The sequence below is a fragment of the Lingula anatina genome, chromosome 6 (assembly GCF_051362555.1).
Source record: "Lingula anatina isolate TDL-2025a chromosome 6, LinAna3.0, whole genome shotgun sequence".
Taxonomy (NCBI): Eukaryota; Metazoa; Brachiopoda; class Lingulata; order Lingulida; family Lingulidae; genus Lingula; species Lingula anatina.
Window position 1 is genome coordinate 18614170 of NC_141772.1, and position 27425 is coordinate 18641594.

At 35.7% G+C, this 27425-nt stretch overlaps 2 protein-coding genes across 3 annotated transcripts; one reads left to right on the forward strand and one right to left on the reverse strand.

Annotated features, from left to right (window-relative positions):
* Positions 1–902: 902 nt before the first annotated feature.
* LOC106175412 (uncharacterized) lies at positions 903–17786 on the reverse strand. Of its 2 annotated transcripts, none has more exons than XM_013557397.3 (2): positions 17689–17786; positions 903–5983 (listed from the first exon to the last, which is right to left on the reverse strand). In XM_013557397.3, the coding sequence occupies exon 2, from the start codon at positions 5897–5899 to the stop codon at positions 4088–4090; it is 1812 nt and encodes a 603-aa protein (XP_013412851.1). In that variant the 5' UTR covers positions 5900–5983; positions 17689–17786; the 3' UTR covers positions 903–4087. The 2 variants fall into 2 exon arrangements, with proteins under 2 accessions (XP_013412851.1, XP_013412852.1); XM_013557398.3 differs by lacking the exon at positions 17689–17786 and adding an exon at positions 9418–9972.
* On the forward strand, positions 17727–27215 carry LOC106175410 (uncharacterized). Its single transcript, XM_013557392.2, has 6 exons — positions 17727–17861; positions 18916–19068; positions 19595–20574; positions 20968–21144; positions 21679–21791; positions 24331–27215. Exons 2-6 carry the CDS (start codon positions 18959–18961, stop codon positions 25342–25344), a joined length of 2394 nt encoding a protein of 797 aa, XP_013412846.2. The 5' UTR covers positions 17727–17861; positions 18916–18958; the 3' UTR covers positions 25345–27215.
* Positions 27216–27425: the final 210 nt, after the last annotated feature.

The window sequence follows — 27425 nt, forward strand, 5'->3', positions numbered from 1 at the left end:
CAGTGCTGTATATTCTAAATACATACTTTAGATTTTTTATACTCTACAATAGAATGTCTTGTTTTCTGAGGTTAGGTGGTTGGTTAGAATGCAAAGAATTTCAGATTTTTTTCCAAATATTGACTACTGTGAAATTTTGACTGTTACTATTTTACAATTCCACAAAACAATTACCCCTAAAAATTACAGTTGGAGGTATGTTGTGGTAGTACGCATTCTTTTTAAGCTACTATCCTACGGAAAACCAAGCTTCTATGGTTTTTCTACTTCTTATCTTTGTGAACTAGTTTCATTTTCCCCACGTTCATCTGATCACTGACTTTTTAAAAAACAAACTGGCAGACTAAAAACCTATGGTGACAAGACTTGTGTGGTATCGACGGTGGAATGGAAAATACTGTTCATCGAGCCTGGGTTATATCACCACAATTTGCCGTAAGACATCTTCATTCGTGTTCAGATACAGCATAGGCGGCTATAAGGGGGTCTCCCATGTCGTGACCAACTGCCGTTACAATACTCTGGAATTTTGAAGCCAGTTATTCCAGCTCATGAATTCAGGCACTACATTGTTTTCATGGCGTTAATTACACAGGATGTTACTCCGTAAAAATGCAGTCATTATATTACGGATGTAAATCTAGAAGATGGTTATTTTCAGGAGACTGCAAAACCGCCATCGAATTTTGACCGTTTACGCGTGGTGTATCACACTACACGTAAGCTACTAAGTAAAAGCATCTCTTTATCAGAGAAAGTAACAATTCACTGAATTATTCTGAATATTTTTCAAGAGAAGTTTTTAATCCCTCCCCGAATGTATCAAATTTGCCCCATAGAAAGCATTCGCCACATACCCGAGTATAACGGTCCTGTGAATAACATCTGTACACAAAAAGAGCTAACATTTTAATATCATATCATTTATTTCAAATTTCAAGCCGCAATACTCTACGGTGTATTCAAGCACAGCTGCGCAAATGCTGAATTGAAAACCACACACCAACCAATTACAGGTTTCGAACTTTATGTCAACACACAATAGCGGACATTTCAATAAATACTGCTGTAAGGCCGTCTTTGGTCGTACACGACAGCCATTCTAATCCGTTGACTTAATTTGCAAATTTCTTCGGCAGTTGTTAATGTAAAATAGTAAAAGGTGTTCAAGACTAATAGATAATGTAATAAGTACCCTTCCATATATATGATGTCACCATCATCTATATTATCAACTGCATTTATCCTTTAGCACAATAATTAAATTATAACATTAATAAATAAGTGTTTAGTGTTTCACAGTGGCGTTTCGCAAGTTTTCATTTAAAGGCTCGATCAAATGATGATCAAGGTATTACATATACAGAATTAGAAAGAAGTGACACTTTCGTAAAAAGCAAGTACGCTCCGATTGAAATGCGTTAGGTGAGGCAGCCAAGACATTTACAGATTGAAGATCTCTAGAAACCTACACTCAGAACGAGACCGTTGAGTGGAAAGTGCCAGCCTTAACAACAACACCTACTGTAAAACACTTAATGCTCAGCAGTTCATTAGTGAATGAATCAATTATCACGTTAATTGCACTTCATAAAATTAAAAGAAAAAGATTAGCCCTGTATGAACAATAACATAGCACCACTAATGTATGTATAATTATATACCACAAATAGGCTATTCCCTAGAACTCCATAAAATCATTTCTTACCATCAACTATATCTGTTTTGATATATTCATTGAGATTATACTTTGATAAAATGAAATTGTTTTCTCTGACTTTGTAATTACCATTTCCTCAAACATAACTATAAGAAAGAGGCAGATTATATATTTTTCTTTTTGAATAAAAATGTTCTTATGGCATCCTCAGAATGAACTGAACATAGTATTTGTGGCATATATTTTCACTGCTTCCTGTCATGACGCCATTAGAATATGTTTACCACATAAATACAACAGACTGACTTTCAAATACAGGGAAGTCTTATTTTTGGCAACATGGCTAATGACTAAAGCAATGCATAATTTCAGTTCGCGCTTTCAGTCAAGTTGTGACAGTGTAATAAAGTAAAATACATCTCTGATTACCACTGGTTAAAACAAGAAGCCAGTCTTTACTCTGTTCAAGAATCCTTCATCTTGGTTTGACATTAAAGACTGGGATCCTCCACAGATCATCAGAATGTACCTGCCCAAGCAAAAAGTGAACATTAAACAATTGAAACTGGTTATTTTTGTTAACATTGCATTTCCTCATAGCAATTTACTGTCAATGCTTTGACCACAAATCTGGAAGGTAGTATTAACGAGTTATCCAACCAAAATATATACAACGGTGCCTGAAGTTCAAGCCTGTTTGTAATTTTTAGTATCCACCAAATTTGCACGGTTCATTTTCTTAGTGGAGGGGCAGGTGGTATCAGCGTGCAGTTTGTATGTCACAACTTGTCTAAAACTGCCACCTTACATTGTAATAACAATAAAGATAGAAATGTCATTAACAGTTTATATCCCTAAACCTGTGACTGCCCTGTTATTTCCTACCTCTGAACATCCATGTAAAGAAACTGCAATAGCATGCAGTACCACTCTAGAAAATACGTCTTTCACAGTCATGATTAAATATGAACTAAAAAACTTACTGTGAAGTCATGTACACATGCAATGCAAACCTGGATTATAGTGCAATTGCAAATCAACTGAAACTTGGACACTTGAAGACAAAACTGTAAAACCAACACTCTTCAAAAGCATAAAGCTGAATCACCCAAATATATTGCAACAAACTGTAGATGTAATACTGAGGCATACAGGATTGACAGGTATGGAGTTTAAGCACAATGAATAAAATAATTATAACTTTGTACACTTCAACTCTACAAAATCATATACAAAAAGTTCAACCTAGGCATATATAAACTTATAATTTTGTATAATTCCGAGTGAAAGACATATTAGTACAAAAATAAAATGCCTTTTGAAAAGGACACTCAAAACACTGCTTTTGAATTACAGCAATTATTTTGTACATACCATCTCAGCAATATTTGCTAAAGAAAATTTAACACATCACACTGGCTCACACCAACATCCACATCATTCCAGAGCCATGTGAGAGGTCAGTGATTAACCAATAAAATCATTTTGTTCATGTTACCAAGTAATTTTTATGTTACTAATAGCATCATTTTTCTCTTGTACATAAAAGTAGACAGGTACCTGTATATAATGATGGTTTTCAGTTCACATATTTCACTATCAATAAAGTGAACAGTGGAACAATGTCATGCTGTGCTCGGTCAGAACATGGCAATATGAGCTCATTAAATTGCAGCATGCAGTCTAGTTTTCTAATAATTCAAATCTTTAACAAGTTCTGAAGCCAAGAAAAAAATGGCTTTAATTGTCAATGAAGTTACTGGCCTTACAAAAAGTGAAAATTGGAGGAATAAAAAGTACTTCTATTTTGCTACCCTATTACCTACGTATGTTTAATGTTCAAATCACTTAAACAAACATCATTTCTTTTTCTTTGGATATTAGCAAAAACACATCACATCCTCAGATTTACAAGCAAAAAAAAACACCAAGCAATCCTTCTGCAAACTGTGCATACATTTTGAAATGTTTTGTATAGAGGGTAAAAGGTAACACCTGTATCCAAGGCTGTATTCCTGAGCCTAAAAAAAAAATAGATCTAACTTTTCATGCATGGTTTGGCAATTTGAAAACAAGCATCAGCACAAAAAAATGCACTGCGAAAATGATATTTGCATTTACATATTTGTGAACAGTAAAAACAAATCTCTCTACGTCTTGTGCAGACATAGTTAATAATGCATGTCCAGTGTACACTATACCTAACAAAAATTTTCACATAAACACAAATACATTTACATTATGTGATACTGTCAGGCTTTCAGCAAAAGTTCTGCAAATGAACCATATTTATAACAAACAAATAGTATCTGTCACAACTGCGGTGCATTTGCAGAGAATTTTTTTGATGCTTCAAAACTGTGCAGTAGCTGATCAAAATGCATAAGTTGTAATTAACTCTTAGAGAGGTTTTGTAAGAACAATCAATCAAAATGCATGATACAACTGCGTTGCAAGGATATCACCAGTGGCTATTGTCTGACACCCAATTTCTCTTGTCTTCTTTCCACTCGCATCATCATTATTTTCCTTGTTGTTGTCTTTCTCTCCATCAGCATGATTGGCTCCATTTTGCGTTGGCATATCTTGAGGATCGGGAATTGCGATGTATCCTGCAGTTAGCCTGGCATCACTTACAGTAGACGTATACATGAACTGACTCTCAGGTACCATGGAAACTGTAGGGATAGGAACAAAACCCTTATCAGACTCTGCCTCTAAGTTATCTTTCTTCTTCTGTTTATCAGAGCCAGGATTGAAATTCCACACTGGAATCACACCCGCCATGCTGGGAGCTGCGTCATTGTAGGCGTAATTCTTATCCCCAGTCAGTTCAAATGTTGGTGACCCCTCATCAGAGGATGACCCAAAATCAATATCAGCTGTAGGCAGCAGCTTACTAATTTCTTCCTCAATACTTTCAGAATGCTTAAACACCTCAGCCATATATTTCTCATGATCCTGACTAGAACTTAAATCTTCAGTTTTGTTTGGAACATTATCACCTTGAGCATATGGTGGCAGCTCCCCCTCTTTCCAAATAGCTGTTGCCCGCCACTTTGCTCGGCTTACTTTGGGTGCAAGAACTGCATTGAAATTTAGATATTCTCCAACCGTGAATTCCCCCTGAAAATCAGTACAAGGGAGATGGTAGATTGAGCGGTCAAAAAAGACATGTTCATGCTTTCCTAAGTCTATAATCCCCCATAATTTGGCAACGTGGTAAATTTTTCCTTTGCGTCCATTTAAAGCTTGCACTGCTTGGGTATGAGGCCTGGAGCCAGTGATGACCACATTAAGTCTTGCATTTTTGATAACAGTCACCTCTCCATCTTCACTCACTTGAAACACCTGTGGATATTTCTTAATAAATTCCTCCAGCTCATATTTAGTCCAGCCAATAGTGTTTCTGACAGTCTCAGGTGCTTGACTAAAATGACCAGTGATATTGTGTATTTTCACTGAACCCTTTTTCTCCACAATACTTTTTACATAATTGAGAGCTTTGTATTCATTGGCAGTCATTGTTACAGGGGACTTTTTTGTGGAAGATTTCGGAGAAGTTGCCTGGGTCCCAACAACAGGAGTGCTGTCTAAGCTCTTTGTATAGTCACTTTTCTCACTGCTGCGACTTGCCATCCCCCTTCCACGGCCGCGTGGCCTATCTGACAAATCACTGGAAAATCCATTCTGGACTGGTTTGTAATTTGATCTTCTGGAAGTCCTGGGAGCTGTGTTATCTTTCAGAGAGACAATCTCTTCGTGGACATCAAACACGTCAGAGTGTGCAGTTAAAAACTTCTTAAATTCACTCTGAGGACCAACAACATTACGGATATCCAAAGGTGCCTGGGAGAGATGGCCTGCCAGGCTTTTGATGGGGATCCATGTGTCCTCTTTTCTCATCATTTTCTGAGCAAAGTACTGGATGGCCTCTTTCTCAGCATCCCTGGGGGCCGGCTCAGAGCTGCCTCCACCACTACCCCCTCCGCCACCAAGGCTCCCAAGTTCAGTGTTGGCACTCACCATGTTACCATTGACAGAAAACAAAGCTGGATACTTCAAAAGGAATCTCCGCAAGCCAGCCTCATTTCCACCAGCTGCCTGCCTCATTTCTGCTGAGAAGGATCGACTGCCGAATCTCCCGGCCAACTGACTGATGGTGAGAGCATTATCACTGTTCATCAAAATCTCTAAGAAGTACAGCATTGCTTTGTGGGAAGGCTCATCCCCTTCCATGGTCGCTGGCTTTTTTTACCCTGGAGACTTGTCGATCTTTAAGGCAAAGATTTGATGGCCTTGAAAGTTTTCCCTACCAAAGGCCTGTAAAGAGAAGGCAGAATAAAGTGAACATAAACTAACAGTTATGAAACATTAAGCCCATTTCATAAAAAAAGTTTCACATTTTTACATGACAAACCACAAAGCAGTATGCCAATAGGCACTAGCCTGAGGCAGTTGCCCTCCAAAAAAGACATCAGGCTATTAAAAAATTATAACACTAACCCACTTTAAAACCTGATAGCCCAAAAGGGCTAGTAGCTTACTGAAAAGTTTTTGAAATAGACTAAATATTCAGAAATATATCACTGGAACTTAGGAAAGAGATTTTTCTGGCCCTACTGAAATATCAGTGAGTGTGTGCCAGCAGGCCAGTATCTTATTTAAATATGAAGTGCTGCTACAGAAGCTTCAATACACCATCTAACAATTCACTTGATACTGAAAACCAACTAATTTCACTTGATTTTTCCAAACATTTTCATTATTCAAGATTAATAGTTTTTACTCATTTCAGAAAAAAAAACTATTAAAAATAATTTTCAAACCAATAATTCTCAACAATCATGAGAGAAACACAGTCAATTTATTGTTTGAATTTAAAGGGATACCAACTGTATGAGATTCACATTTCAAAATAAATACATTTAAATTAACTCATATAATTAATTTCATTTACCACCAAACAGCAGTTATAACAATTATTCTAGAATGTGTGCTTGCCACCAGACCACGTGGACTTTCAAAGATGGCAAAACTTCTCTTAGGAGATTATTACAAAAAAACCAAACTTTTAAGAAATACCCCATGGGTTAACTTTGAAAGTCAGAATGGATTCATAAACTATTGGGTTGTTTACCCAAGGAAAACCCTATTTTGGCTAAAACAAACAGTTGCTATCCCTTCAACATAAAATCAACATAACTCTGGCCACATTCACAACCAAAGTTAATCTACAGACTAACAGATCTGCAGATCAAATATGGCCAGCCCACTTAAAAGCTTGCCGTGTGATCCCCACAGGGAATCTTTTCAGTGTCTATTAGGGGATTATGCAGCAAGCTTTCAAGTAGGCCAGCCATATTTGATCTGCAGATTTGTTAGTCTGCAGATCAACTTGTTGTGAATGTGCCTATAGTCTTACTCACTAAAGCCTACTTAGTTCAATGTCAGCTCCAGCTTGTAGAATCTATAAATCTATTCTATTTTGTGATGGAATTTGCCATAATTATAGGAACCTTTCTCTGGAATCCTCAGAAGCTAAAAAACAATCTCATATCTTAGCCTCCAGGTATTTGCTGTAATTTATGCTCATCTAATTATCCCTTCAACAGCTCAGCCTCAGGTACTTGCAGTTTCGTATAAAGAAATATTCAACAAAACTATTTTCTCTTTATTCACTAACAATGAAAACAGTTTAAACACTATCAAAAGATCGAGGATTCAAAATTCATGAAAGGTTATTTGTTTCTGTCAGATAACACATTTTTGAGTAAGTAGAAGACAATAAATATTTCACAACTTTATATTGTAAGATATTGCTACTTTAGAGAGGATCCGAATCGAAGTTCATGTAATTCAATATGTTTTGGTATGCCATATATAAAATAAGAAAACCATGATATACTTGTTTTATTTACTCTCTTTATGCTCTGAAACACATCAAAAGGTTAAAAACATGTTGTTATTATACTACATAAATGATATCCAACCAATGCCAACAATATAGCTCCCCATGTTCTCCAGAACTGATGTCAATTGTAATGCACATCATATGCATTGGTTACATGTTTAAAACTCACATGAACTCAGGGTATAATGAAGTGACTCATATATATATATTCTTCTGTATGTTCACAGCCAAATCCCTGGGCAGTTTTCTATTCACTTCAAACAGACCCGAATAATTAAGTTGATAAATACAGCCGTTATATTTCTGCTACAGAGCTCAATTGTTTCATTCAAACTATTGGCTGTTACGTGTGTTGCAAAAATAAATACCAACAATAATTCATTCAATCTTTTCTAAAAACTTAGAGCAAATTAAAGATGAATTAAACCTAAAAGACCTAGAACTTGAGCCCGACTGGCTTTCAGATTGGTTTAAATGAAAACTGCTATAGAACCATGGTATGAAATCAGACACTTGATTACAATCCCCTGCCTTACAATACCTCCGACATCTGAAAGATCAGGCACAGGGTTGGACAACCATTTCCTAAGTTTGGCCTGCAGCATTTTGAATTATAACATATTTTAATATTTTATTAAAAAGCACATCTCAAGAGCATATTAAATACTTTTTTAGCTTAAACCGAAGAAATTCATTTTTGTGAACATAAAATACAATGTCACAAGTACAGAAGTTAGGGAGTAAAAACAGGCAGAACTTGTCATTAAAATTCAAAGTAGTTATAGATCAATTTAGTAACTTTTCAATACAAGGCAATGGCTATAGATGTCTTACTGGTGATAAAAAACCCACAATATTTCAGTTTTATATGCCAAAAGGTACAATATTATATCTTGTCTGCATAAATGTCTGGTAAAAAATCAATTTATAGTATTTCTCAAGCTACTGGCAAAAGAACTAACAATTTCATTGAAATTGCTCTAACAAAACTTTTCAATATAGTTAAGGTTGCCAAATATAAAGGGCACTGGTAACATGGATTTCAGAAAAAATGATGTATCTTTGGATATACAGATATAGAATGAAATATAGCTTTCACTTTTAAATGTTTCTCTTATAAAACAAATATTATTGCAAAGTTCCAATATCAAATATTTATTGATTCTTGTCTCTTTTATTCATTTTCTTTTGGAGTGAAGAAATTTACAGAAATAATAATAATTTTTTTAATATTAAAAAAAAGCCATTTGTCAAAAATGCATACTAAAAGATTTTGATATATATATTATACCTACGTATGTTTCTGTAAGTCTGCTGTTCTGTACATTGATCCCATGAGTCTGATTATTCACACAGCACTATGTGCTGGCATACCAAAATGCCATCAGATACAAATTTATATAGTGCCCCGAGTTTCAGGAGTTTGTTTGGACTTCATGGTTATAATTAGTATACCTCGTAGCTCCTCACTGTACAGCTGTATTCTACATGTCTACTGATTCTGTCCTGACAACTGCAAATTTTGCAATATAAAAGGAGCAATTTAAAGATCTCACCTTCCAGATCTTTACCTTCCACAGCTAGATACATAAGTTCAATCACTCATTTTCAAGATCCTGACTTTCAGGGAACAAGCCCTGCAATAGCCAGATGCTGATATTATAAGAAACATAAAACCAACTCACAGATGTGAGGATCTGATGTAAAAACTGAAATACAGACTCACAAAGCACATATCAGCAGTACTGGTAAATTAAATAAAACAAGAAACAAACCTATAGGATAATATCATTATGGTTCATGTAGCCTTGGCATCAGAGTAATGATTGTATCTTACCCCTACCTGGCATAGTGTTTCTACATTTAGTGGCAGAAGTATACTTATCACAAGAATGGGTTGCATAGTTCACTGGATACTTAGCCATACTATCAGCATACTAGTGCAGTACCTTTGCAGGGGCCAGTAGAGAGAGAGTGTGTGGAGTACTCTTGACACACAAGATGAGATAATGCTGCCTGTGGTACACATAATCTTTGTTTATTTTGTATTGCATCATTTTGTCTTGGACATGTTTATCTACAGTCTTATTTTGTCTCAAAAATTATAATCTAAAGCCAGTGACTTCTGAAAACAGGTGCTGTCTGCAAAACATATACAGTAGTCTACAGCTTGAGGTAATCAGTGATCGAGGAAAAAGAAATACTAGTACATTCTTTTTCCTATCAACCTCCAGCTGGGTTAGGTATAACAGGCATCCACAGTGGATCATGCCAGCTCAACTTTCATCAACACTCAACATCCTCCTAGACCTAATATACATGCATAATATACACATGCATAATTTATCAATAACCCTTTAACTACCTTACATATACAAATAATTATTCTGAATTTCTGAACTGGCAAATGAAATGGTACTGTACGCACAAATCTTCACAAATATCCAGTATATCTTCTTAATCTGTTTTAATTTTTTTTCAGCTTAGCTCCTGTGCCAGCCTTAATTACTGTTAAAACTCCTAGTTAATCTATATCTATTTTTAAATTTCTATATCTATATCTAAATGTATCCCACCTGTCTAAAAAATCTCTATCACTTAAATCCAGCTTTACTCACAGCATTTTTGAACCACATGTACTACTAAAGAATTTTTACTGAAATGTAACAAATTAATTTTGTTTGAATTTTATTTTATGTAGTAGTTTTTACAGAGAGAGAGAGAGAGAGAGAGAGAGAGAGAGAGTATACTGAATAAAAGGAATGTCAAATGTCACATAGCAGCATGTATAGATCTTAATCTGCCAATGGTGCCTCACTGTTACTAGTTTACCATGGTTGATGGCAAGCCCAAGTTCATGACACATAAAGCACAGCCACATAAGGTTTCAATTACACTTTGCATTTTGTTACTTCTACTATTTCCTTCTTCTCTATCAAGCTTTTAAAAGTTTTCATTACAAAATTTGAAATAAAATCACAGGAATATAAAGGATGAGTATTGAATACCTGTAGGCTACAAAACTTAGCAAAGGAATGTATCAGACATATCTACCTGTGGTTGGAATGCGTAACTGATGGGTCTGTCCACTGACCATGCATCAGCTACCATGCTTCTCATGTCTACAGCTATGAAACTGAGTTCAAATTGTTCAAAACTACTAGAAACCTCATTGCCATCCACTTTGATTTATTTATCTATTAGTTGATTCATTCATTTATTCATTTATGAAGCAAACTAGGTTTTAGTTCAACTTAATGATAACATAGCTAAGGAAAAACACACATACACACAAAAATTGTAACCAAAAACTTAAGACCAAAGTCCTTACTGTGTGATCAGGGTTGGAAACTCCTCCTAAAATTCAACCAGACAGCAGGACAGGTTACTCTTGAAAGTTACCTGTCCTACCATAAGCCAACCTGTCCTCATAAAATCGAGAGAATTATGATAATAATGTGCATGTATGACTAAATTTAATAATTCAAGACATTTTTGAATGTTGTTTTCTTTCAAACTTCATAAATAAAACTCATAATACCAGTGCTGTCTTGATACCAAAGAATCAAATTTATTTTTATATTCAGTTATGGTCTGTCCCCCCACCCATACATCATGGATTGCAAAAAAAAAAAAAAAAAAAAAAAAAAAAAAAAAATAATAATAATAATAATAATAAAATAAATAAATAAAATAAAATAATAAATATATATATGCACCATGCCAAATATCTATTAATACAAAATTATAGCAAAACCATTTGACAGAAACAAAATGCACCACAGTCAATACAGTCAGTACTGAAGAACAAGTATTTTAATTTAACTGAAGTATCTACATCACTGCAAATTTTCATGAAAGGAGCATTAAAATTCAAAACTGAACTATCAAATCATTGGCATGGTAAGCAGTAGCAGCTTGCAAGTAAAACAGTATCAGTTTGGTGAATAAAATTGATGAATGTCAACTGCAAGTCACAGTGCCTGTCCTGATATATGAAAACCTCACTTGACCAAAGATCAAGTCATTCTGTTTGAATCTTCAAAATGTTAATTGAAAAAAAAACTGCATTTACTCATGAGATTTTTGCTAAATGAATTCCTTTAATCATCTCCACCTGATTCACTGTAGTCATTATCATCCCTCTCTTCCATATCTGAAAATCCGACTCGTAGCCCGAGTCAATAGATTTTGATGGTTGCTCACTTGGCACCTGAACGCTGGTGCCCTCCCTTTTACCCTGCTCCACATCAACAATAATCTCCTCAAAGTGGTCAACAGCAGATTTGGGCTTGCATCTTTCCATGAAAGTTGGCCTTCTTGCCCCAGTGCTCCACTGAGTTATTGCTGGTTTGGGGACAAGTTCTTGAATTGTGCTTGAATGTTGCTGGATTGACATTAGCAGAATCATAGATTATGCTTTCAACTTGTTTTTATATCGATTCTTGATTATTTTCAACTGGGAAAACCCACGTTCACACTCTGCTGTATCAGCAAGTGTGAAAAAAAGCATACGTTTGGATTTCCTTCATCATAAGGCATTTTAACTAGTACTATACAAAAATTTTTTTCAGTATTTAATAAAAATCTTTCTCCAATAAATTTACTGCATATTTTACCTGACTTAAATGGGTTACAAATGCGTGGTGACATTGGTAATATGATAAAGAAGACAATGTGGCAAACTAATGTAGCGTACATTTGAAATTTCTACGTCCGACATGCAACGAAAGTTTCTTGGCCTTCCTGAAAAAAATCATGAAAAGCGACCAGCGACGGAGGTCCGTAAAGACTACGACCAAAATAAGAGGCAGCGGACGATTGTTCCAAGTTGGAAAGCAGAGTTTAGTTGGCTGATATGTAACGAAAACCGTCAAATTTTATATCCGTTTATACCCGTTTATGGCCCGCTTTTGTCAAGGAAGAAATTTAACCGGTATAAAAATGGACCCTTCGTTAAAGGATGCAAAAATTTAAGGCATCGTGAATTTACGCTACATTAGCTCACCATATTGTCTTCTTTATCATATTACCGATGTTACCTTGCATTTGATTGGCTTATTGCTGCGAATCTTCCCGCGACAAAAGTCGAGAGTAAGTCATTTAATGACATATCACTGACCTATATTCCTATATTTGGAATGTTCACGTGACTTATTGGTTTATCGCAGTGAAATTTTCCCGCGGTAAAAGTCGGAAGTACTCGATGTAATGACGAATCATTGACCTATTTTCCTATATTCAGAATGCTCATGTGATTTATATTGTAAACACTTATATATAAGTAAATGTGTGAATCTAAAAATCAAGAAAGACGCGATGTTTCACGCTCAGATCTACTGACGACTTCAAAGTGCGGCCCGACCACAGGACGGTCTCCAAATTAATTTTACCCGTCCTCCATGAAATTAGACCGTCAAGGACGTTGGGACGGGCGGTTATTTCCAACTCTGGTGTGATTGATTTTATGCAGTTTATGTTGATGCATATTCATAGTTTGATTCTTGTGTGTAATTTTGAAAAGAGTGCCTGTACTGTACTGTACTGTACTGGGGTATATGAAATATGCATAAATAACAGTGCTAGCATTGAATTATGATAATGCGCACACAACTGTTCCTGTTCAGTAACTGCATTATAATGATCTCATTAAACTCTGTGACTGTGTTCCCATTAGTATAGGTTGAAGTAAAAGTCAAGTTTTGAACTGAATATTCTATCGTAAAATAAGTAAGAAATGAATGTTTGGCATTCTATGCTGGCAATTTACAGACGCAACAGCAGTCTCTGTTATTTAGGATGAATTTACTGGGTATATCTAGACATATACAGAATGTATATTTATTTTTTTTCATTTAATTCTATCCATCTATTTATTTTTTTTTTTATTTTTTTTTTTATTAATATTTTTTTTTATTGCAAATCTCAAATAAGTACAGATTTCAGCAAAAAAATATAAAATTTATAAATAACTAAATAAAAATCACACTCACTCTCTCACTCACTCACTCACAAAGAGACACTCAGTCATTTGCAATATATATATATATATATAGTTACTGTGTCATTTAATATATATGTCAACAACGATATATTGATAACCTAATAGTAAAATACTTAATAATACTTAATAAATAATATGATCTAATACAGATAAAAACAAATATGTGTTTTACTATCAAATATCGGCAGGGGAACATACGCAGATAGAAGATATCATTCCAGGAAGAGAGGCTGCAGCTTTTTCCATTTTTCATTAAATTTATCTATTGTCATGTTTCTCAGACTTATATTTCTCTCTGCGATGTAGGCCTGTCTCCATTCTATTTTAATATTTTCTATGTTCGGGGTAATGTTTTTCATTTTAAATTTATATATAATAAATTTTGTTATGATCAGCAAACTGTTGAGCGCATTGCATTTCAAATTTGGAATTCCTAGAATTATATCAGATGCTGTTAATTGTAATACAAGTCCAGTCTTTAAATGGATCCAGTCTTGTATTTTTGCCCAAAGGGGAGCAATTACTTTGCACTCAATAAATAAGTGTTGAAGAGTTTCAGGGTGTTCGTTACAGAAGGAGCAGGTCTCTGTGTCTTTTATCCCAATTTTTCGTAAAAAATTATTTGTAGCTAAAATTCTTTTTGATACTCTAAATTGAAACCAGCGCAGTTTAGTATCTAAAGTACATTGGAAAGGAATGTTATTCAAGATTTTCCACTCTTCAGCTGTGAGAGGTTCTTTAGAAAGGAGTTTCCATTTTGACATTGCGTTAGTCTTTTTCATTTCGTTTGAGTTCAAAATATTGTAAAAAGGTTTTCCCCCTTTTGTAAATTTTAATAGCCATTTAAGTTGGGTTGAAATTATAGGGAGCTCAATTTTTTCATGTAAATTGTCTATATTCATTTGTTTTTGAAATTTTTTTACTGCGCATAGTATACTTGTGAACGTAACATAATTTATTATATTCCCGTGCCTTTCCTTGAACTGTTGGTATGTGAGGTAATTTCCCTCTGTATCGATCAAGTCATTTATGTTTCTTATACCTATTTTATTACAGGTTCTTATAAGAATAGGATTGTTTTTTATCCGTATTTTATCATTTAGCCATAAACATTCTTTTAAAAACTTTTCTTTTGTATCAATCTTTTTATTCTTTAACAGTCTGCACCATGCATCAATGACTTGATTCCAAAAAGCATTTTTTGATCCGTTCTTAATTTTTTGCATTTCAGACATTCCCATTTCAGACCAGTGTACACCCTTACTTTCAGGGATCAGACTAAGGAAAAAGAAAGACCATTTTGAATTTTTGTGCATGATTCTCCTGAGCCATGAAATTTTTAGGGAATCAATATAGTTTCTAATATCGGGGACTTTTATACCTCCATTTGAGTACGACTGTGTCATTATATCTCGTTTTACTCTTTCAATATTTCCATTCCATATGAAATTAAAGCACATTTTTTGTATTTTGTCTACATATTTGTTTGGTATTGGCAATGTGGAAAATAAATGAGTCATTTTTGGAAGGATCAGTGATTTAAAAATTACATTTCTCCCCAAAACTGTTAGCGATCGGTGAGTCCATTGTTTCATAGTTCTTTCCATATCTTCGAGTTTCTCTCTATAATTTTTCTCAATCATTTCATGTAAATTTACTGAGAAATCTATTCCAAGGATTCTGAAAAAACGTTCATTCCAATCGAGATTCAACTCTTTACACATGCTCTCTTGTGAGTCTTTCTTGCTTCCGAACCAGTTTAATTTAGTTTTTTGATTGTTCATTTGTAGTCCAGAAAATTGGGAGAATTCATTTAGAACCTTTAGGGTATTTCTTAAACTTTTTTCAGTCCCATCCAGCACAATAGTTGTGTCATCAGCATACTGGGAGATGAGAAAAGTTTGATTATGTATTGTAATGCCTTTTATGTCTATTTCATTTTTTAACATTATACTTAGTATCTCAGCACAAAGAATGAAAAGGTAAGGGGAGATGGGATCCCCCTGACGGCAACCCCGAGAAAGATTGAAGAAAGAAGAGGCAAAACCATTAACCAAGACACACGAAGAGGAGTCTTTAAGGAAGAGTTTTATCCATTTTATGATAGATTCTCCAAAGCCAAAGAATTCAAAGGTTTTTTCGATAAAACCCCAGTCGATTGAATCGAAAGCCTTAGCAAAATCGATTTGCATCAACAGACCTGGTATTTCATGTGCGTCACAGTATTCAATTAAGTCGAAAATGGTCCGTGTATTCTCACCTATGTATCTGCCCGCCATAAACCCATTTTGGTCTTCATTTATTAATATTGGTAATACTTTCTTTATTCGATTCGTTATACATGCCGAGGCGAGTTTATACACAACATTAAGTAGTGATATCGGTCTTAGGTTTTTTAACGAGTTGGTAGGCTTATTATGTTTAGGTAGAAGGACGATTATACCCCGGGTAAGAGTTATAGGTAGTTTGTCTTTTTCGTATGCCTCGTTTATACATCTTATTAAAAAACTATTCAGTTCTTTCCAAAAGAATTTGAAAAATTCGTAAGTAAACCCGTCGGTACCTGGGCTCTTTTCATTTTTCGTTTGTCTTAATACTGTATAGAGTTCAGCGTAGTTTATCTTTCCTTCGAGCGAGGATGCTTCGGCTTCGGTCAATTTTGGAGTTTCAATATTTTCCAATCGAGTTTTTATGTCTACTGATTTGTGATTTTGTTTCTTAAATAAATTTTCGTAAAAGCGTGCGGTTTCTTTGAGAATCTCATTTTGTTCAGTAAGAATATTTCCGTTATCTGTTACCAGTTTAGTTATTGACTTATTTGTAAAATTGCGATTTTCCAGTGCTAAAAAGTATTTTGATGGTTTTTCTCCGTATTCTATCCATCTTTCTTTTGATCTTATCATTATGCCTTTTACTTTTATTTTTCTTATATTTTCCAGTTTCATCTTTTCCTTATTTATCATTTCAAGAATTTCTTCTTTTTTGTCTAATTCGGCCTCATTTTTAAGATCATTCTCTAGGTCGTTTATAGTATTTTCCACTTGTTTTTCCTCTGATTCTCTTTTCTTTTTTATCCTAGCACCAAAAGCAATCGTTTCCCCCCTAATTTTCATTAAGAGAGTTTCAAGAAATAGCCCATCGCTTATAGTTAACTGTAAAGAATGTCTGTCAATATTCAGTATGTTATCTCTATTATAGGGCGCTGCTGCATACTCTAAGATAGTTTCATTGATTATCTGCTTTACCATATCGGCATACTCACTTTCATATAAGTGTGAGTTATTGAATTTCCAAAAACCTTTTCCGTGTTTAATTTTCCTTTTTAACTGTAAGTCCAGAGTTATAATGGAGTGGTCGCTCTTATAACCTGGAATAATCTGACTATCTTCGATATAATTTGTAATGGTTGTGGAAACAATAAAATAATCTAACCTTGCCTGTTTAAAAGGCGTAGGCTGCCGCCATGTATACTGTCTAACATCCTCATGCATTTCCCTCCATATGTCGTGCCAGTTATGTAATTCCATCAAGGTATAAAGTTGATTAGAGGCCTTGGGGTTATTTTTATGTTTATAGTTATATGTGTCCTTCTCTTGGTTTAATACTAAGTTAAAGTCCCCACAGATAATATGATCCTGATTTCCAAAATTCATTATTGTCTCGTGTATTTTTAAGAAAAATTCAGGTGAATCATTATTGGGACCATACAGATTTATGAGTGAAATGTCTTTTTCATCCATCTATTTATTATTTATTATTTTTTATTAAATTATTTCATTAGCAACATCAAACGTTACACTATTCAATATTTCATTGACAGTGAGGCCACAGCCATATCAACAATAATGCTGTTTTGGCCTACATTACCAAAGGCCGTCAATGCAACAGATACATATACGCACTTAACGTACTTCAAGATCTCAGGTTCAGCTGTTCAATGGGGCTGTCCTGCACAGTTATAAACGTCTATGCTACTGGCTCTGCGGTTTGTACTTGCCAAATAAGTCAATACAAGTTATATTAACTGGTATCTTAAAATGTAGTCATAAATGCCGTGAAAAAAGTACCTAATCGAAGCGTTGAAGTTTTTTCTACATGACCATTACTCACCAGAAATAATCTAATGTTCTGAAATGGCGAAGGCCCATCGAAAATGTGAAGAATCCTTCACACCCTAGTTCTACTACTGCCAAGTTGTGTTTACCCACAATGCTTAGCGATGACCTACTACGCTCGCGCATTGACGACCCGCCATTTTGGAAATAGATTGAATATTTGAAAAGGTGAGTAAAGGCCTCAGGTAATAACTTGTTGTACGTTGTTGCGATGAGGTCAGTCCGAATGCAGTTTATATCATTTGAATGAGGAGATAATACATGCGGTTTTGATTCTTTAGGATTTCTCGGATTCACCTCATTCTTGCAGCTTCTTTCTCTGTGCAAGTGAAATTAGGTCATGAAGCCGGCAACTTCAGTTGTCTTGAATACTATTGAATTTGAAATCGATAAACAACTTATGCAAACGCATTAAATGTATTATGTAACAGAGTATTGTTTTAGCTCTACCTGCGTATCACTTAAACTTGTCTAGCTTCTAAACAACGAAAAGGAGCATTTTCTAACTCCGGTCTATTCGTGTGAGAGTACTGCCACTGGATCTTTCTTTCGTTACTTCACATTGCCTATTTATATGTAGACTATATGTGTGTTATTATACACTACAACTGTTTGCGACTTTTCTTGCTATTTGATCGGAACTCTACTTCAATTCTGATCTATTATTAAATTATTATTATTAGCTTTCAATTGTTAACTGTCTTTTTGAGTTGGAACTTGTATTATAACTTTTGCCACTGTGCATGTGGCACCTTGATACAGACCCACATGAATACAGGTTTGCTTGTTTGACACCCAGTTGTTGGAAAATGCTTGAAGTCCAGAGAGTAAAGTAGTAAAGTACCCCTTATCTATGGGTAGAGGTTGATATTGGAAATGTTCCTCTCGTTGTTTACACTTGGCTCCATCATGTATACTTATCAGCAGTGCTCATCAGCAGTATTTCCCATGCTATATAGTATACTAGAAGTCTTTTTGTATGAACTTGTGCACCAGACATAGGCAAGTTAATGTGAAGCAACAGAAACCAATACTTTATATATATAAAGTAAAAAAGACTTCTAGTATACTATATGGCATGGGAAATACGACTTTGATAAAATAAAATTTGGGATTGATCAAACACTTTTCATAGTACTGTTCATTTTGTAGGTAACTAGTTATTTCACTGCAATGACCCTAGGTCATGGTATGTTACATTCATACTATTTCGTCTTTTCAGGAGCAGTTGAATAGCAGACAGATGTAGTTCTTTAAAAAAGAGAATGTTTTGGATATTTTACTCTGTCTATACTGCTGTCTACTATGGCAGTATAGACTTTATGGTGTTTTTGCTGGTGGATCTTGTGGCTAAGACACCACTCAAAGAAGCAAGGTATGTATGATACAAAACACATACCGTAGTTTGCGAGAAAATAAATGGCCAGTTAGAGCACTATATGCCCAATTTGATGGAACTATTTATTCACAAGTAAAAGACCTTACTCTAAAGAATGTGTCTAAAATTTATCTGCTTTCATACATTATCACTGTTTTGTGGCTGAATGTGTTTAAAACTCTGCCGTATTATATATTCGTCAAAGAATGTTGATATCAAACCTTTATGCTTCCCTTCTGAAAAATTGCCTCTAATGCCGTACAGTGTATTAACTAAGTGTATTATGATATAATGTCATATTATTTAGGTTTTGCACATACACATTTTAGTAGAATAACATACACATTTTATAGAATCACAGTTTACACTGGAATTACTATTAGAAAAAAATGCATGCACATGCTCTCTCTCTCCGCACACACACACACACACACACACACACACACACACACACACACACCAGCAGAGGCTGAATTTAGATCTGTATGAGAGTATATATAAAGACTTTGAATTGTGTTTGCAGAGATGATGGGGAGAAGAGGCTGGTATGGTTGTATGAGGCCCTTGCCTTGATGTTCTTCAGTGTTGTTGTATACATCATAGATCATGTGCCGTACCTCCTCTTTACTCTGGCGGTGCTTACACTCCTCTACACACAAGTGCACGGACGTGTGGATTTCCGCGATCTCTGGATACAGCTCACCACAAGGTGGGATGAATTCCAGCAGCACGAGGAGAGCATGGAGCAGATGCGAAGGGAGCAAGTACGACAGACAGAAGGGCAGTTCATGATGACCAGCTCCCCAATAGCCACTCCTCCCCTGCACATGGTTTCTCAGGCAGACCCCTTTCCAAATGTCAGTCCTATAGCCAGTGCAGCAGCCTGGAATAATGTGGATACCCCTGGGAATAGATTCATGCACCCCCTCCCTCCACAGTTGAGATTCAATAGCCCCAGTGGTCCATCAGTGACAGGGATGTCACCACAGGGAACAGTGCTGCCATCTCCACAGCAGCAAGACCCAGGGTTCCCTGTGGTATCAGAACCTTTCTCCTCAGGGCAGCAGTTCTACTCTAGGCTTCCCACAAACTATGCATTTGCTAACATGAATCACAACAGCAGGTTCCAGAATCAAAACCCAAGCATGTCAGCGCGACTGCCCACAGTCATGCCAAAGAGACTGGTCAATAAAATTCACACAGGGTATGGGGACATGGACCCAAAAGTTGGTAAAACTCAATCAGGTGCTCTCTCACGGGTCATGAATGTGTTGGGACTGGGAAAATATAGGACAACTCCTCCAGGACTGAGGAATGACAGCAAAAGTATATGTTTTATGAATGCTGTGTTGCAGTGTCTTGCCAGAAGCCCGAAGCTCCCCGAATCTCTGGGCAATATCAGTCAGGATGATATAGAGAGGAGGAAGAGGAAGGCCAGTCTGGCTGAGACCACCCTGTTAGAGTCTATTAAAGAACTGCTGCATGAGCTCAATGTTCAGCCAGGTCAGTAAATTGGCAAAGAGGTAGAGAGATCATAAAGGAAAATTTTTGTAATAGGTATAGCAAATGATTTATTATGCCTGTTTTCCTGTTCAAGGTTTAAAAGTTTGTTATGAAGGCAGTGATTTTGCTTTTGTTATTTTATTTAGAAGTAATTTTTTGCAATATTTTTAACAAAAAGAAAAAAATTCTTCTTAAACTGTTAACTCCATTGTTGTGTTGAAGCAAAGAATGCATTTCTTACACTTTGCAAATGTTTTTGTGATAATCATTACTAGTACATAATTTAAAAACTGGCAACAGTTTTGACTGTCTAGCCATGACGAGACCATGAGATATGGTGTCCACATTTGGTCAAGTTCAGTTTCATGGGACTACATCCTACTCTTTTCACAGATGGTAACAGCAGAGAATGTCCAGACATAACAAGACTACGAGAGGCAGCGTCGTCTTTGACAGACTTGGTTGCAAGTCCCAGCAACCAGGACGCCCAGCAGCAGCAGGACACGGCAGAGTTTCTAACATGGCTGCTGTCAACACTTCACCAGGTGCTGAACAAGACTGGAGACCAAGGTAAGCTGGTCTTGACAGTACTATGTCCTTCCCAGTGTTGGTGCTTACAAATGTCCATGTGTCACTAAATCTTAATTTTGGCACCTCTGCAGTTGTGCCTCTTGGATTTTTGTTGCAATTTAGCTTTGTGAGCACTGCATGTGGTTGGTTTAAGCAGTGAAGCATACCTTTTATCTTATAGATAATCTTTTTATAGGATATATATGAAGAATATTTCAGAATGTTTGGACATGTACTTTACAGTTTTTTTAATCTCATTTATATAGTATTTGGTAGCTTACACGATTATGTTAAATATACTAATAAAACTAAAATTCAATGATTTATAAGGAATTTACAGATGATTAATTCAAATAAGCCAAGAAACAGTGTCCTTCTCCTCTTAAGAAATTAGTTTATTTATTTGTTTATTTATTTATTTATTATTATCATTTTTTTTTTTTTTTTTTGGTCATCATTTTATGATTTTAAACTTGTTCATTTATATGTGCTGTTCTCAAAGGATTATAACTACAAGCAATTCTGTATATATAGGTAGTCCCCAGGCAGACCAGTTTATGAGCCCAGCTTTGGCTATGCTGAAGTTCATTTATGGAGATCTGAATGAAAGAAGAATAGAGGAGTTGAAAGGTGCATGCAGGAGAGAGGTTAGCAAACAGAAAGTCTGATTGAAAATGCTGAAGTGATATTATTAGTACCACCAGCGTGTACGCTGGCGGTACTCATGGTTTTAGTCCCGACCCGTCTCGTCCGGCTCCGCCGGCTCCGTTGGCTCCGCCGGCTCCGTTGGCTCCGCCGGCTCCGCGTACTGGCGCTGGATACAAGTCACCGTTACCGCTTCTCCTCCTAGACCGCAAGAACCCCTGTCCCCATCTCTTGGATTTAGGTCACATATAACCTCAACTTGAACCCCCAGGTTTTTTTGTCTCAGTCGGTGCATTAACCTGGGCGTGACGCTCGTTGAAATGCACCCTTGTCAAAATTTCTGAAAATTCAATGCCAATTATCTACCCTACGGAAGGAATTATGGGAAAAATTTCTACAGACGGCTTTCCAAAAGTCATATGTGTAGATTTCAAATATGCCCTTGGATTTGACCTTTGACCTTTATTTCAAGGTCAATTGGGTCAAAATTTTCAAATAAATGAAATTTTTTTACAAAAAAAATATTATTTGCGCTGTTATTCAGACACTACACAGACTTAACCAATAATATTATTGGAAAGTGTTACCCTTTGGGTCTTCTTTCATCTCCGTGAATTTGGGGTCAATCGGTGCATTTTCACGGGAGAAGCGGCCATAAGATACCGAAACTGAAAACTGTCTCTAATTCAGGAACTGTTAATGCTAGCGACCCGTTCTTTTTTGCATTTTGTAGAGCATGTAAAGCCCAACATTGCATATGGTCTCCGTTTTTTTGTATTTCATACGGTTTTCGTGTTATGCTGTATTAAAAAGTACATTGTGGTGGCACATTATTGTAACTCAGAATTGTAACATTATATCTCCAAAACTGGGAGAGATAGGTCAATAGTTACTATTAAAGTTGAATAGGATGTCACATACTGGCAATTTAACAGTGACCATAAAATTGACCTTTGACCTACTTTTCATCATGAATTGAACTTTGCAAATTTTCGTTCCCTTTTATCTCCAAAACTGGCAGAGATAGGTTCATAGTTACTATTGAACTTGAATAGGAAGTCATATACTGGCAATTTACTGTGACCTTAAATTTGACATTTGACCTACTTTTTACCATGAACTGAACTTTGCAAATTTTTGTTCCCTTTTATCTCCAAAACTGGCAAAGATACGCCCATAGTTACTATTGAATTTGAATAGAAAGTCATTAGAGGCAATTTACTGTGACCTTTAAATTGACCTTTGACCTACTTTTCACCATGAACTGAACTTTGCAAATTTTCATTCCCTTTTATCTCCAAAACTGGCAGAGATAGGTCCATAGTTACTATTGAACTTGAATAGGAAGTCATATACTGGCAATCTAAGTGTGACCTTGAGATTGACCTTTGACCTACTTTTCATCATGAATTGAACTTTGCAAATTTTCTTTCCGTTTTATCATCAAAACTGGCAGATATAGGTCCATAGTTACTATTGAACTTAAGTAGTAAGTCATATACTGGCAATTTACTGTGACCTTAAAATAGACCTTTGACCATCTTTTTACTATGAACTGAACTTTGCAAATTTTCTTTCTCCTTTATCTCCAAAACTGACAGAAATAGGTCCATAGTTACTATTGAACTTGAATAGGAAGTAATACACTAGCAATCTGTGACCTTGAAATTGACCTTTGACCTACTTTTTATGATGAACTGCTTTTTGCATGTTTTCAGGCCTTTAAATCTGCAAAATTGGCAAAGAAATACCCATGGTTGCTATTGAACTTGAATAGAAATTCATATACTATGATATTGAAATTGACCTTTGACCTACTTTTTCACCATGAACTGAGCTTTGCATATTTTCTTGCCTCTCATATCTTTAAAACTAGCAGAGATGTGCCCCTTGTTGCCCCTAGGTTTTCTCTTTTGTCAGCATATATGCACCATTGACAACACTTTTCAAGGAAAACCAATAGGCCTTTTGTCTAGAGAATACAGGAGTGATCAAGGGTAGGAAAATGCAAGTCAATTCGAAAATCTGCTTGATTATACCATTTTTAGTTATATTTTTTTGCATATTTTGAGAACTCTTATTGATTGCATCTTATAGAGCTTGTCAAGCACAAGACTGGTGATGGTGTCCCTTTTTGGAGGGGTGGGGGGGGTCTAAACGAATGCGCTTACTCCAGCTGGTGGTACAATATCCGGAGGCGGTATCGCCTCTCTGATCCTCTAGTTTATGAAGTCTTCATGTTCTGCCGTTCTGTTTGGCATTTTCTTATTAGATGCTGTGTTTAAACCTCTGAAAAAACTGAAATACTAATTGCAAAATGAAATGCACTCGAGAATTCATTACTATATTTTCTTTGCAAAACTGTTAGCAGTAATTCTAGTTAGGAACCAATAATCTTTTGTTAAAACTCATGTCAGAAAAAGCAACACTCACCCTTTTACAGCCTCTTCACAGACGTTTGTTTTCATCATAAATCTACAGGCTAGTTTGCATTACTAAGATATTTTTTAAAACTCATTTATTCATCATTTATGTTCACAGATATCCATAGCTCATGGTCTGGACAACAACACCTACGCAGAACCCATCCAGAGGCTGTCTGACCTTGAGTGGCTGACCTACAAACAGGCTAATACCTCTCCAGTGGACGATCTGTTCTCTGGTCAGCTTGTGGAGGCCCAACACTGTGTGGAATGTAACCACATCTCAGTGAATATTCAGCCCTTTAACATCCTCCCAGTGCCCCTGGTGGCTCCCAGGGAACTCACAGGGTTGGTCTATCTGGAGGACTGTTTTACCAAGTTTGGTAATGTAGAAAAGCTTTACGGTGTGAATGGACTGAGGTGTCCTTGTACTCATACTGTACGAGAAGCTGAGAAGACTAAGCCATTGAATTTGGTCTCCCATATTCAGCAGAGGAATGTTGATCATGATTTGCGTAGGAGGGTGATCTCTGATTCTGTGCTCAGGTCTCCATTGAACACTTCTAGTCTTGTGACACCCATACGAGGAAGAGAGGGTAGTATAAACCCCTTGTCAGACAGTGGATTTCATGATAATAACCACTTAAAGACGTCCACTCCCATTGGAGACAATGTATTCAATTTTGACCTTAACCGAGATCGAGTGAGACTAACTGATGGTCAAAGACGATCATTACTACGTCAGTTGCCAGAGTGCTTGGTGATCCAGATATTAAGGTTCAGATTTGACTCTGAGGTCCAGGATGCTTGTAAGGACTCCTCACCTTTAAGTGTTCCTCTCTCAGGATTGGACTTAACACATATTATATTTGACACAGTGGCTAACAGGGAAGACTTGACCAGTGGAGATTTAGGCTATCGCTATGACCTTTATGGAATGTGCCTCCATGTTGGGGGTCAAAACACAAACTATGGCCACTATGTGGCCTATGCTCAGGCCTCTGATGGTCTCTGGTATAAGTTTGATGACGAGAGTGTCAGTCAGATCAGCATTGACTATGAACTGACCACAAAGTTTGTGCGAGAGAATGCTTATATCTTGTTTTACAGAAGAAATGTGACTGGGCAGTGAAATTGAGTGTGTTACCTTCTGTAGGACTTATATTTTCTTTCAATAAGCTTTTTTTTTCCAAACAAGAAATTGTTAAAGAAATATTGTCTTCACTGTTACTTATCTTTGTCATTGTTTAATTTTCATTACAAAATTTAACTTTAACATTGAATTTGTTATATTGTGACGTCTGAATGAAATGATTTTACTTTTCATTAAGATTGAAAATTTTTTGTCTACAGAATTAATGCAAGATAAATGATGCCAAAATTATGTGAATGAAACTGCCCATTTACATTTATTGCTATGTATATAGTCTGGCCCAAGGTTATTGTCACAATGTATTATGAATTCGCTTTTTTGATGTATATAAAACTGGTTTAAAGTCATCTTCAAAGGCAGCATGACATTACTCAGTCATCTTTATATTGATTCTTCACATTCTACCCATTTGTACATTTCCTAGTCCATTGTTATCATTCAGTCCACGTGATGTCATTGTATTATATAGTAATACACATAGTCAAAGAGATTAATTGAGTACGGATCTTTTTAAAGAATGTTGATATATGGGGCACATTTTATAATTTACATTTGAAAACCACAGTTCAGTATTGAAGAAAGCATCAATATTGCCTTTATCCTAAAGTTACTTGCTTGGTTATTTAAGGTGAAAAACTTCCAGATTGATCTGGATATTTGGTTGTTGTATTTATACCAGTCCCCAACCTTAATTAGAGCTATGTGTCTATGGAGCTTAGATTTTTTTAAAGGTCCTCTTTCTTCTCTGAATGGCCCAAGTGTGTTGCAAGTTGGCTCTTGGTTGCAGTTATTGTCACATCCCATGAACATTAACCTAGCACAACGCATTAAAAACCTGCAGCTTTCTTCTTGACTTTGATATATCAAATAAATTTCAGAGGAGTGAGAGCCAATAATTGGTGTGAAATGCACCTGTGCAACAAGTTTTAATTGTGTCATACATTTTTCACTTCATATTCAGTGTCAACTGTGCTCTATTATATTCATGTGGAATGTATCCGGGTGTATTTTCCTAAATCTATTTTTGAATACACAGTTTTTTATACAACTAAATTATAAAGTTTTAACACTTTTGGCATGTTTCTGTTAATTTGATGAATGGAAACTGTCGCCAAGCATTTGTTTAAAGAAGTCAAATGTGATGAAAGTGTGTAGTCAGATAAACTGAAAGATGAGTTAAGAAATACAAACTGTATTTGGGAATTATGGAAAAAATGTTAAAGTGCATATTTTTTTGTTATCCCAAGTTGCTAAAATTTTGTTTTGGATATGAAGTTGGGTTTTGGGGGTGAGGACTTTGAAAGTGGGCTTTGTTGACTGCATTGTAAAAGTAAGAATTATTTATTTGTGTCGTCATTTTTACAAGAATGTTTGCTTGTCATTTCCTGTAACATGGAAATTTTATCTCTTAAAGCCATATCCAAATCCAATAATGTCCATTAGACGATACCTCTACCAGTACCATTACATATATAATTATAGACTAAAGCAGACTCATGAAATGCAGAAGTTGTTTTTTTTTTCAGATCTTAGATTAGTGCCACTTCTTTGAAGTCCTCAAAATAATATATTGACAGAAAGAAAGTCTGCATTTTTTTTTAAATTAAATAATTCAATACCAGAATACCACTGTTTCTCCAAGAAAACAGCTGCAACTTTACAGTCATCTGACCTTGATGTCATCAGATGGATATATGTGCTTTTCTGTTATTTACATATTAAAAGCTTTAATGGCATTACTTAATCATGGCGATGTGCAACAAAGCAGTAAGAAAGTACCTGTATTGTGGACAATTTTGTGCAGTAGTTTATAAGAATAGAAATTGTAAATAAATACTTTTACAAGCTCAGACATTTTACAGGAAGTGTGAAGAAATAAAAAAACATTACCATTAGTTGACAACGTCTATTTTAATAACAAAGTAGATATTATGTTCATATTCACATTCACTGATACTAGAGGTAGATCAGCGAGATGGGTGATGAGTAAACTTGACCTATATTTAAGGTAGTACTTCGCGGACACTTTTCATTGGTTTGCATAAGGATCCTTCCGCCTT